The sequence below is a fragment of the Bufo gargarizans genome, chromosome 3 (assembly GCF_014858855.1).
Source record: "Bufo gargarizans isolate SCDJY-AF-19 chromosome 3, ASM1485885v1, whole genome shotgun sequence".
Lineage (NCBI taxonomy): Eukaryota > Metazoa > Chordata > Amphibia > Anura > Bufonidae > Bufo > Bufo gargarizans.
Genome location: NC_058082.1, coordinates 92,898,595 through 92,912,022, shown reverse-complemented (window position 1 = coordinate 92,912,022; position 13,428 = coordinate 92,898,595). Strand labels below are relative to the sequence as shown.

General features: G+C 42.5%; 1 protein-coding gene across 1 annotated transcript in view; it reads left to right on the top strand.

Annotated features, from left to right (window-relative positions):
- Window positions 1-1,164, top strand: part of ACAT1 (acetyl-CoA acetyltransferase 1) — a 33,859-nt gene extending 32,695 nt beyond the window's left edge. Inside the window, exon 12 of the mRNA XM_044285050.1 lies at window positions 682-1,164. Coding sequence (XP_044140985.1) covers window positions 682-802 — 121 coding nt within the window. The 3' untranslated portion in view covers window positions 803-1,164. The remainder of the gene's footprint in view (window positions 1-681) is intronic.
- The last annotated feature ends 12,264 nt before the right edge of the window (window positions 1,165-13,428 follow it).

The window sequence follows — 13,428 nt, the reverse complement described above, 5'->3', positions numbered from 1 at the left end:
AAATGTGTGACTACTGAGATCCCCCACCAATCTAAAGCATGGAAGTCCCCTATGTGAATTGAGCAATCCTAAGACTAGGGGTCCCAGAGTTTCCTCTCTGAATGGAGTCATTGTGAATATGTTGGACTCCAATGCTCCTTTAATTTCTGAGGGACTGATGTTGACAACACTCAGTCCCATCCTTTGGATTGGTATTAAATATTGTTAATTGCACTGCTCCTTTGCCAGGCCTTGCATTCTGTGCTCATGACATATTTAAAGGGGGTTTACCATGTAGGATATACCGGCACTGGCGGATAGTAGGAGTCCCAGGGTGCATAATCCAATGAATTGCTTGACTTAAGGATCCATTATCTTCTGTAAAACACAATGGCTCCTCCTGAATTTTTCTCTGCACTGTGCCGCTTCTGTCCAGATACTACAACTCCAACCCCTTGACTTGTATGGGACTGAGTTGAGGTGCTGTGCACAGCACCTGGAGCGGGAGCAGTGCCGTGCAGATAAAATACTAAAGAAGCCTTTGCCCCATTGATCTCGTGACTGGTTTCATTGATTTGAGTGACTGCATGCCCTAGTTTTTATGTCAACACCTGCAAAAATAGGAAAGCCCTCTTTATGTTGCCCCACTTTATTGCTGACTGAATTTTTTATTTATTTATTTATTTTGTTTTCCTCCTCCAGGATGTCGGGGGCTAGAATTGTTGGTCACATGGCTCACGCGCTGAAGAAGGGACAGTTCGGTATTGCCAGTATCTGTAATGGTGGAGGAGGTGCCTCAGCAATCTTGATCGAGAAGTTATAGAACTTTAAAAGCCAAATGCCAGACCGTAAATCGGAGCATCCACAGTCCACGCACTTTATAATCTTTTCTGTTACACTTAGAATTCTGTTACAGCTTTCTTTAGGGCTACAGGAATCCTTTCTAGAATATATTTGGCTTACAAGGTGTGGAACCATTAAATGTCTAGGGACCTCTGCACTGCAGGACTTCACCTGCGATTTGGAATTCTCTTAACGTTGGCACGTGCTTGTACCCTGCCTTTACAAAGTATCTGACAATCTAATACAGATGTACAGAAACATTAAGCTGTACCTGAATGTACAAGGTTTCTGTCATCTTCAACGGCTGAAGTGTTTAGACAGAAATCCTACATGTCGGTATCATCGAAGACCTAAAACTACCCCATTCAGTTTTGACCCGTGGGTCACACAAAAGATGCCGTAAAGTAGTTGTCAAAAAAACAGCGGCACTCTTATTAAAGTGTAACTGCCATTTTATTTGTGTAATGTATAGTGGCAGTGATGCTGGCAATTTTTGTAGTATACTTTAATTACCCAAATCGTACGCTTTTATTAGAAAAATAGCTCTAAAGTGGCCCATGTTGAGCCTAAGCAACGCTCCCGTCTTCTGTTTACATAACTGTGGAGACTTGCTGACACTGACTGTTATGTAAACAGAAGACAGAGGAGCGTTGCGAAGGCTCAAAATGGGCCACTTCAGAGCTATTTTTCTAATAGAAATGTATGATTTTAGTAATTAAAGTATATACAAAAATGGTCACCATCACTGCCCCTATACATTACACAAATAGAACAGCAGTTACACTTTAATGGACTGTCTGTCTGGCATTGCAGCTCAGTCACCGTCAAGTGATGAGGGCTGCACTGCAATATCAGACCCGGCCTGTTTCCAGGAGAGGTGCTATTTCTGGAGGGAAGGACACACCATTTCAAAAACCTTCCACATTACAATAAATAAGTGACTCAATTCCTGTAATTGGAAAATAAATGAATAACTTGTGAAGTCTACATGAAAAAGTTGACCTTTTTGTGAGCCGTCCCCTATATTTCTACAAATTTGTCTACAACTATCATTACAGTTTATGTAATAAAATCAGTTGCAAAAAAAGTCTTATTTTTCAGTTATTTACGACTCTCTGCAGTAAAAAATATACATATGTTTTCAAGTGCAGTGTAATGTATGTACAAAGTCCTCCGGAAAGCCGAGTAGCAGCACTTAGAGATTTATCTGCTCCCCCAACAATCCTTTCCGACTCTGTGGCACCTGGGCTGTCTAAACTGCACTTCCACCCTCACCTGTCAACTTCCGTGTAAATGTGGTCACCTGCAGCGCTACAGCCCATGACTTGCCTCTGTGGTCATTTGTCGCCAAGCGGCACATAACTTCTGGGTCATGTACCGCTTGGGGACACATCACCACTGAGGCCAATCATTGGCTGCAGCAGCACATGTATCGCATCCGATCTGTGCAGATCTTGACAGGTTCGGCCTGAAAGTGCAGTGAAGACTGCTACAAAGCCAGAACGGAGCACATGAGTATAGATATCGTCACTGGTAACACTACAGGAGGGTAAGGGGGAGAAATTAAAGAAAAAGTCCTTGACAACCCCTTTTACCAACAGCCCTTTGACTATAGACGTCCAGGCGGTCATCACATATATCTGCATGGATGTTTTAAAACTTCTTTGCAGAGACCGCAGCTGCACGCTAATCGTGAAGCTGCAGGAGCCTCCCGGGAACCTGCTGTCAGTACAAGAGATCCATGATCGGACATATAAAACACTGATTCAGTCGGTTCAGGGGAGCTGCATTGGCCCAGCAGATCTGGCAGACGCACACACCTGGTTTCCCAGGCTTATCATAGTCTTATTTTTTATTTTATTTTGTTTTTATACATTATTCACCATGTGCAGCTGCAGGTTTTATACTTTGGGTTGTTAGATGCAGCTAAATACACTTGACGCTTGTCAGTTTTTCATGGCCATTTTTCAACTAGTTTTACATCCGTTTTCTGTACTCTTTTTTTTTTTATCGCCATTTTGCATTCAAAAATGGCCATTAAAAATTGATTATTTTCATTTGGCTTTTTGTTACAAAATCCTAACTCCTAAAAAGCCATAGTGCACTTGTACGGGTGCACTCCTGTCTAACGGCGGTTAAAAATGGGCACGTTGATTTCTATAGGGTTGCCTGGCTGTGAAAACTGCCATAAATTAGAACATGTTCCATATTTTGATGGCCGCTATTCACTTGTTGGAAAAATGGCCATGGAAATAGACCGATTGACACGGTGCCGTTTTTAGCTGTCATGTGAATGTCGCCTAAACTTAGTAGGTTTCACGGTTGCACTAACTGGGTTAAGGGCACTACTCCCATGCCGCATACTAGCTGCTGATCTGTCAGTACTTTTGGAGGGTAACCAGTATGGTGGGGCAGCTGCACTGCCTAGTGCAGTGATGGTGAACCTTTTAGAGACCGAGTGCCCAAACTGCAACCAAATACCCACTTATTTATCGCAAAGTGCCAACACGGCAATTTAACCTGAATACCAATATAGTATATCTATCATGTACTTTATCATTTAGCTATAATAGCTTAATAGCCTAGATTCAGTGCGCTGCCTGTGCTGTTCATAGTGCGTCTTGTGCTGATGAATGGCAGGAAAAGTCTAAAGCATATTGGTACGCCATAGATTTTTCCAAGGCGCGGGTGCCCACAGAGATGGCTCTGAGTGCCGCCTCTGGCACCCGTGCCATAGGTTCGCCATCACTGGCCTAGTGTTTCATATCCTAATGGATAGTAACTCCTTCAATAGGACCTGAAAAGAAAAGCACTGTATGTGGAATCGTCTGAGGAAATGGTCCGAAAATTCATGACCAATCCGCACAAGTTATTTGTGGATTTTGCTGCAGATTTTACCCTATGGAGAGAAGAAATAAAGAAATTTATTATTGGGACGTTATGGTGTTTGCTCTCTAATGACCTCACACTTTCATGCGGTCCGCAAAAAAAAAGTGATGACGCTTGTTTTATTTCTCTTTTTGGTGGATCTGTTGTAACAATGCCTGTACGAAAAACGAAGAAGAATAGGACATGTTCTATATTTTTATTTTTTTTGCGGAACAGACGTGGATACGGAGTGCACACTGAGTCATTTGCAATTTTTTGCTTCCCTATTGTAATGAATTGTTCCATATACGGGCAAAAACAGAATGGATACAGGCAAAAAATATACGTTTGTCCTGCTTTCCTTTTTATATGTACTTGCAAGTCCTATTAATCCAAAAAGAAAAATTCTAAAAACTGCAGAAGCAGAAATCGTGTATTAAAGGGGTTGTCTGGGCTTTTAACCACTTCAGCCCCGCTAGGTGAAACCCCCTTCATGACCAGAGCACTTTTTACACTTCGGCACTACACTACTTTCACCGTTTATCGCTAGGTCATGCAACTTACCACCAAAATGAATTTTACCTCCTTTTCTTCTCACTAATAGAGCTTTCATTTGGTGGTATTTCATTGCTGCTGGCATTTTTACTTTTTTTGTTATTAATCAAAATGTAACGATTTTTTTGCAAAAAAATGACATTTTTCACTTTCAGCTGTAAAATTTTGCAAAAAAAACGACATCCATATATAAATTTTTCGCCAAATTTATTGTTCTACATGTCTTTGATAAAAAAAAAAATGTTTGGGCAAAAAAAAAAATGGTTTGGGTAAAAGTTATAGCATTTACAAACTATGGTACAAAAATGTGAATTTCCGCTTTTTGAAACAGCTCTGACTTTCTGAGCACCTGTCATGTTTCCTGAGGTTCTACAATGCCCAGACAGTAGAAAAACCCCACAAATGACCCCATTTCGGAAAGTAGACACCCTAAGGTATTCGCTGATGGGCATAGTGAGTTCATAGAACTTTTTATTTTTTGTCACAAGTTAGCGGAAAATGATGATGATTTTTTATTTTTATTTTTTTCTTACAAAGTCTCATATTCCACTAACTTGCGACAAAAAATAAAAAATTCTAGGAACTCACCATGCCCCTCACAGAATACCTTGGGGTGTCTTCTTTCCAAAATGGGGTCACTTGTGGCGTAGTTATACTGCCCTGGCAATTTAGGGGCCCAAATGTGTGAGAAGAACCTTGCAATCAAAATGTGTAAAAAATGACCGGTGAAATCCGAAAGGTGCACTTTGGAATATGTGCCCCTTTGCCCACCTTGGCATCAAAAAAGTGTCACACATCTGGTATCGCCGTACTCAGGAGAAGTTGGGGAATGTGATTTGGGGTGTCATTTTACATATACCCATGCTGGGTGAGAGAAATATCTTGGCAAAAGACAACTTTTCCCATTTTTTTATACAAAGTTGGCATTTGACCAAGATATTTTTCTCACCCAGCATGGGTATATGTAAAATGACACCCCAAAACACATTGCCCAACTTCTCCTGAGTACGGCGATACCAGATGTGTCACACTTTTTTGCTGCCAAGGTGGGCAAAGGGGCACATATTCCAAAGTGCACCTTTCGGATTTCGCAGGCCATTTTTTACACATTTTGATTGCAAGGTACTTCTCACACATTTGGGCCCCTAAATTGCCAGGGCAGTATAACTACCCCACAAGTGACCCCATTTTGGAAAGAAGACACCCCAAGGTATTCCGTGAGGGGCATGGCGAGTTCCTAGAATTTTTTATTTTTTGTCGCAAGTTAGTGGAATATGAGACTTTGTAAGGAAAAAAGAAAAAAAAAGAAAAATCATAATTTTCCGCTAAATTGTGACAAAAAATAAAAAATTCGAGGAACTCGCCGTGCCCCCCACGGAATACCTTGGGGTGTCTTCTTTCCAAAATGGGGTCACTTGTGGCGTAGTTATACTGCCCTGGCAATTTAGGGGCCCAAATGTGTAAGAAGTACCTTGCAATCAAAATGTGTAAAAAATGGCCTGCGAAATCCGAAAGGTGCCCCTTTGGAATGTGTGCCCCTTTGCCCACCTTGGCTGCAAAAAAGTGTCACACATGTGGTATCGCCGTACTCAGGAGAAGTTGGGGAATGTGTTTTGGGGGGTCATTTTACATATACCCATGCTGGGTGAGAGAAATATCTTGGCAAAAGACAACTTTTCCCATTTTTTTTTATACAAAGTTGGCATTTGACCAAGATATTTTTCTCACCCAGCATGGGTATATGTAAAATGACACCCCAAAACACATTGCCCAACTTCTCCTGAGTACGGCGATACCAGATGTGTGACACTTTTTTGCAGCCTAGATGCGCAAAGGGGCCCAAATTCCTTTTAGGAGGGCATTTTTAGACATTTGGATCCCAGACTTCTTCTCACACTTTCGGGGCCCCTAAAAAGCCAGGGCAGTATAAATACCCCACATGTGACCCCACTTTGGAAAGAAGACACCCCAAGGTATTCAATGAGGGGCATGGCGAGTTCCTAGAATTATTTTTTTTTTTGCATAAGTTAGCGGATATTGATTTTTTTTTTTGTTTTTTTCTCACAAAGTCTCACTTTCCGCTAACTTAGGACAAAAATTTCAATCTTTCATGGACTCAATATGCCCCTCAGCGAATACCTTGGGGTGTCTTCTTTCCGAAATGGGGTCACATGTGGGGTATTTATACTGCCCTGGCTTTTTAGGGGCCCTAAAGCGTGAGAAGAAGTCTGGAATATAAATGTCTAAAAATGTTTACGCATTTGGATTCCGTGAGGGGTATGGTGAGTTCATGGGAGATTTAATTTTTTGACACAAGTTAGTGGAATATGAGACTTTGTAAGAAAAAACAAAAACAAAAAACAATCCATATAGACTCCCTGATCACCCCCCTGTCATTGATCCCCCCCCCCCCCCCCCCCTGTAAGGCTCCATTCAGACATCCGCATGATTTTTTACGGATCCATGGAACGCATGCGGACGTCTGAATGGAGCCTTACAGGGGGGTTATCAATGACAGGGGGTGATCACCCCCCCTGTCACTGATCACCCCCCCTGTAAGGCTCCATTCAGACATCCGCATGATTTTTTACGGATCCATGGATACATGGATCGGATCCACAGAACGCATGCGGACGTCTGAATGGAGCCTTACAGGGGGGTTATCAATGACAGGGGTGATCAGGGTAATCAGGGTGATCACCCCCCTGTCACTGATCACCCCCCCTGTAAGGCTCCATTCAGACATCCGCATGATTTTTTACGGATCCATGGATCGGATCCACAGAACGCATGCGGACGTCTGAATGGAACCTTACAGGGGGGTTATCAATGACAGGGGGTGATCAGGGTGATCACCCCCCTGTCACTGATCACCCCCCCTGTAAGGCTCCATTCAGACGTCCGCATGATTTTTACGGATCCATGGATACATGGATCGGATCCGTAAAAATCATGCGGACGTCTGAATGGAGCCTTACAGGGGGGTGATCAATGACAGGGGGTGATCAGGGAGTGTATATGGGTGATCACCCGCCTGTCATTGATCACCCCCCTGTAAGGCTCCATTCAGACGTCCGTATGCTTTTTGCGGATCCGATCCATGTATACGTGGATCCGTAAAAATCATACGGACGTCTGAACGGAGCCTGACAGGGGGGTGATCAATGACAGGGGGGTGATCAGGGAGTTTATATGGGGTGATCATGGGTGATCAGGGGTTTATAAGGGGTTAATAAGTGACGGGGGGGGTGTAGTGTAGTGTAGTGTAGTGTAGTGTAGTGTAGTGTAGTGTAGTGTTTGGTGGGACTGTACTGACCTACCTGAGTCCTCTGGTGGTCGATCCTAACAAAAGGGACCACCAGAGGACCAGGTAGGAGGTATATTAGACGCTGTTATGAAAACAGCGTCTAATATACCTGTTAGGGGTTAAAAAATTCGGATCTCCAGCCTGCCAGCGAACGATCGCCGCTGGCATGCTGGAGATCCACTCGCTTACCTTCCGTTCCTGTGAGCGCGCGCGTTCACAGGAAATCTCGCGTCTCGCGAGAAGACGCGTATATGCGTCCAGGAGGAATAAAGCAACCACCTCCCGGACGCATATACGCGTACAGCGGTCGGGAGGTGGTTAATATTGATGACCTGTCCTCAGGATAGGTCGTAAATATCAGATTGGTGGGGATCCAGAACCCCCACCGATCAGCTGTATGAAGGAAAGGCGTGTGCAGTTCACGCATGTTGTCTCTCTTCCTGCTCGACATAGCAGCAGCGAGGAGGAAGACTGCACACTCCTTCATACAGCTGATCGGCGGGGGTGCCTGGTGTTGGACCCCTGCCAAAAATAGTAATGGAATCGCACTAGCCAGATCTTGAGGTCATCCGGTATGCAACAGCCTACCTGGAGTCCAAGCTTCATCAGGGCTCCTACATAAGTCCAAGAAAAGAAGATGGAGGCAGCATGTCCGGTATAAAAAAATCCCTTTAATGGGAACCGCCAAGTGAACAAACGTGCAACAGGTTGTGACGTTTCGGCTGATCCACAGCCTTTATCAAACACAGTGTTTGATAAAGGCTGTGGATCAGCCGAAACGTCACAACCTGTTGCACGTTTGTTCACTTGGCGGTTCCCATTAAAGGGATTTTTTATACCGGACATGCTGCCTCCATCTTCTTTTCTTGGACCTATGTTGAGGATAGGTCATCAATATTAAAAGCCCAGAGAACCTCTTTAGTTTAAAAAAAATATATATTCATTGACTTACAGAAATAATAACACCGTACAAATAAGCAATCGACAAGTGAACATAGACATTGAACCTATTAAATACAGTTCCAACAATTACATACAGTAGTTTTGTCCAACAATGTATTACAATCGGTTTTCATTAAAGCACTTATTATAAACATTAAATTACTTTTATTCTGTAAGACATGTTTCTACGTAAGTAAATGAACGATAACCTATCGCTGAGTACAGATAATACTGATTCTATAAAAGCAACTAAGAGTACATGATGTTCAGGCAGATTATATAACTGAGTTTTCAGAATTTCATCCAATTCCCCCCAATCAGAAGCAGTGTTCAACTCCCAATGAGCCAATTGTTCCATTCTGTAGACCTGATTGTGGCACGAGTGCTTGGCCTGTGTTCTGGGGACTCTGAGCTCCCCCTTATTCAAACAAATAACTGTCCCTGCGCTCCCTCTCCCCCCACATCCTAAACCAGACCATCGCCATAAACTTCTTAGTCCCTGACCTAGAGGGGACAACGATCACTGGCCTCCACGACACTTTATATAAACATGCCTGTATAGTGGACAGCTTCAAAGGGGTTTATTACTTTATGATGGGGGCACACTTACGGAGGGTGGGGGGCAAGCTGCTCTCCATACCTCGCTGTCATTGGGAAAATCCAAAAATCGTACTCCGGTCATAATTCAAAAATACAGCTCAATAGAGTTTATTGAGGTACCGCATTTTAACGGTCAGGAGGTGACTGTGCCACACATACCAAAACCACCCACTTATGTTAAATCTTGGCTTAGAAAATCAGTTCTTCTGATTGGAGTCACGTGGACACCCTGTGTTTGGTACCCCTGTGACCCCAATACTGAGAGCTGAAAAATAAGCCCACAATTATCGGGTGGGCATTCTCCTGTGTAGAGTTATGGGCAGAAATCCATTTTAGACCAGATTTCAGCGTGACTGACCGGTCATAAAAGTCACAGCCAACCTATATGTCACGCCCTAAAGGTGGGTTTACAGACTGCCTGGACCAATTCTTATGAATTGGACAGAGCAGATTGTACTGGGTTCCCCATTTTGAGGCCAATCTGATTGAATGAGGATCCGTGTCTTTCTGTCTTGCCTCAGGACCTGATAGCTGCAGGTCTCTGTGTGAGTAAAGTAGGCGTCAGTTTTCTTTCATCCTTTTTATTTTAAAAACTGTTCTGTGTATATTTGTATGCTTCCAGTTTTTACATCTTTAAATTTTTATTAAAACCAATTATTTAACCTAGCACGGACAATATTTTTAAGGCAATTAGAGTTCCTAATTTTCAGCTACCTGTTTGCTTTAAAATGCGAATCTCAGAAGTTTATTAGTTGTTAGAATGAACCGGCAACAATTTGATCTCCCATGCAATCTTGTAGATTGTAGGAAGCAGAGTGATCAAATTCGATTGTGTGTGTACTGTCAGTACTTGTCCCGATTGACAGCTGGTACCTGATCCCGGTCTGATTAGGTACTGCGACCTGAGGAATCGGGCAAGATCCTGACACTGATCACACTTGGCAAGCCATTGTGAGATCGCCGGGGTGGCCGTATCTTTCTAGTGTGTTGCGACAATTAGGCGCGCTGCCGCTATCAAGTGCTGTTGCAGGTGTGCGTCTTGTTTGTTATTAGTGGTTACTGGAATCATACCTAAAAGGCAGACCTGAGGTGTGAGACATATTTAATCGTGGCAAATCCTAGACAGTATCTCACAGACGCCTGTCCAAAATGGGACAATCAAGGCACATGTCAACCAAATGTGTAGGAAGGAGCCTGTACTATGGAGGCATCTCCAGCACAACGGCGAGGTTGTAGGAAAAAGCCTGTGTAATCTCTCCGGACTATAATACCATCTAGTGAGCATTTTATAATAATTCTCTTGGAGACGTACATATCTGAACTCTGCTGAGGAGTCCCACAGCACATCCTTCACCTGAAGCAAGGGGGTAAAGAGGGTTTGTGAGTAGGCGGTGAGCCAGCCATGTGTACCAAATCTTAACTGTGTTATATATTAGGGAGTTAGTGACCGTCTTGAGCATGTCAATCCTGTGGTTCCTGGCCAGTGCCAAAGCGCACAAGGGTATCTTTGACATAGCTTGCTCCAGGGATACATCCAATCTATTCGGCACACTAAGGAACCAGTCTAGAACTCTCATGCTTTGAATAGCTCTGTAATACAATTGAAAATCCGGCACCCCCAAGCCACCAATCTTAACCGGCATGATTACCTGAGAGTGTGAGAGCCACGATCTAGATCTATTCCAAAGAAAATGGGCAATTATTTTCTTCACTTGCATAAAGAATACTCTAGGAAGAGGTATAGGCAGGACTTATAATATAAAACTTTTGGAAGGACAATAGTTTTAATTAGTGCCCTAAGTCCGAACCAGGAGGTACAGGAAACATCCCATGACTTAATGAGAGAATCAATAGTGGTAGGGAGACTTTTATAATTTTCTCTATATAGATTTTCTAGGGTTAGGAGTGAGGTTTATTCTCAGGAAAGGGATGCTACCCTATACCCATTTAAAAGGTGTGCACCTCTCTAGCTCCAACTGTGTTAAAGGATCCAAGGTAATGTTTAAGACCTGCGACTTTGCAAGGTTCACTTTAAAGTTAGAGTAAGTGCCATATTGATCCAACAGAGCATGAATCACCGGGAAGGCCTCCATGGGATTGGAGACGACTAGCAGTCTGTCGTCTGCAAAAGCCGCTAGCGTATGTGTTTCGCCTTGTATCTGTACGCCCCAAATCCTAGCATCTAACCGGAAGGCCTGAAGAAGTGGTTCCAAAGCAAGGACGAACAATAGTGGGGATAGTGGGCACCCTTGCCGAGTGCCGTTGACAATTTTAAAAGGAGGTGCTAATGTGTTATTGACTAAGACCCGGGCACTAGGATTGGTATACATCGCCATTACCACTGCTATGAAGTTTGCCGGTATTTGAAAGTTGAGCAAGGCTTTCTCCATATACACCCAATCCACTCTATCAAATGCCTTCTTGGCATCAGTGCCGAGAAGCACCATAGGTGTTGACGTGTTATGGGCTTACTGAGTTAGGCTGGTAATACAGCTAGTATTCATTCTGCCCTCATGGCCACTAATGAATCCAACTTGTTCCGCATGTATCATCCCAGGGAGCAAAGGTTGAAGCCTCAATGCCAATATTTTTTCGGCAGCAGCTTCAGATCGTTAATAAGCAGCGAGATTGGCCTGTAACTCGAACAGGAAGTTGGATCCTTGCCCTCCTTTTGGAATTATCGTAATTTGGGCCGATAGCATATGCGGATGTAAGGGTTTCCCATCCCAAATCGAATTATAAATTAGGAGTAATCTGGGAAGCAACAGATTCTGGAAGGAGTTATAATATTTCAAAGGAAGGCCATCCCTTCTGATCGCAGTCGTCTCTGCATGGTGTAGCAGGTCCTTGCTTTCTTCTTGTCCTGTAGTTTTGCTAATTTATTTTTAGGGTGGTGGGAAGATCAACACGTTTTTACAGAGGCGAAAACAATTCACAGATTTCATATTATTTTGGTGCAGGTTTATAGACGATATCCTAATTTTGTGGGATGGGACACGAACTGAGTTCACCCAATTTACTGAGAGATTAAATAACAACCATTTGGGTCTCAAATTTACAACTGAGATCCAACAACATAGTATCAGTTTTTTAGACCTAAAGATTATATTGGATGGAAGCGGAGGAGTCCAAACTGAAATATACAGAAAGCCTACATCTACTAATAGTTTCTTACATTGGCAGAGCTTTTAACAAGATCTTTTAACAAAAACAAGAACAGATGGAGAGAAAGTGATTAGATGCATAGGAACCTTTGATGTCCAGAACAAGCAGGTATATAAAATTCTAAAGAGACACTGGCATGTCCTTAAAGCTGATAAAGATCTGGGACAGATCCTTCCAAAGAGTCCCAGTGTTACATATAGACTAGGGACAAATTTGAAGGAAATGATGGTGCGGAGCCATTTTCAAAGATTTTCAAGAAAAAAAGAAACATGGCTTAAAACAACAGGTTCGTCCATGTGGAGCATGTAGTTTCTGCAAGTACATGGCCCCTAAGAAAGAATTTGTCAACCCAGTGGATGGGGAAACCTATAAGATCAGAGAGTACATGAACTGTAGGAGCACTGGCCTTGTGTATGGAATACAATGTGATTGTAATAAATTGTACATAGGTAAGACCATTCAAGAACTAAGGAGAAGGATATCCAAGCATTTTAGTATCCTAAATACAAGTGAGGAAACACCCTTGTAAAGACATCTGCAGAGGTATCATAATGGCAAAACCACAGGTCTGAAGACTTGGGGGATACAAAAGATACAGGCAATCCTTAGACAAGGTAGTGTGGATAAAAAACTGCAACAAGAGGAGACTAGATGAATATACCATCTCCATTCTTTAGCACCTAATGGTTTAAATGAGGGTTTCACCTTTGCTCCTTTTTATAGATTTGGAGTAAATGGCATTTTATAACTTTAGAAAAAATAATAATAATATTGAGGATTACCATTCAAAGAAAAGAGGAACTCTAGATATGTGGGTGGGGGGAACTTCCTGAAAGGAAGATAATATTCCTTATATATTAATGACTCAGCAATGAACAACAGAAAAAACGGATCCGCTCACCCTTATTCTCTCAGGACAGGTGCTCCAATCCAAAATTTGAGTCACCCCTCAAGATTTCAGATATATGTGGAGAAGAAGTGGATTGGTCACTCTTATATGGAAATATAGGATGTTTTATTTAATATTTATATTAAAATAATTGTTAAAAAGTACAGAAAAAATAATAATACAGAAAAAATATACAATAAAAAGTCTTCTATAAACTGTTCAACACAGTATTGTGTACTTATTCTCTGTCACGATGTCATATATAATTTCATAATGTATT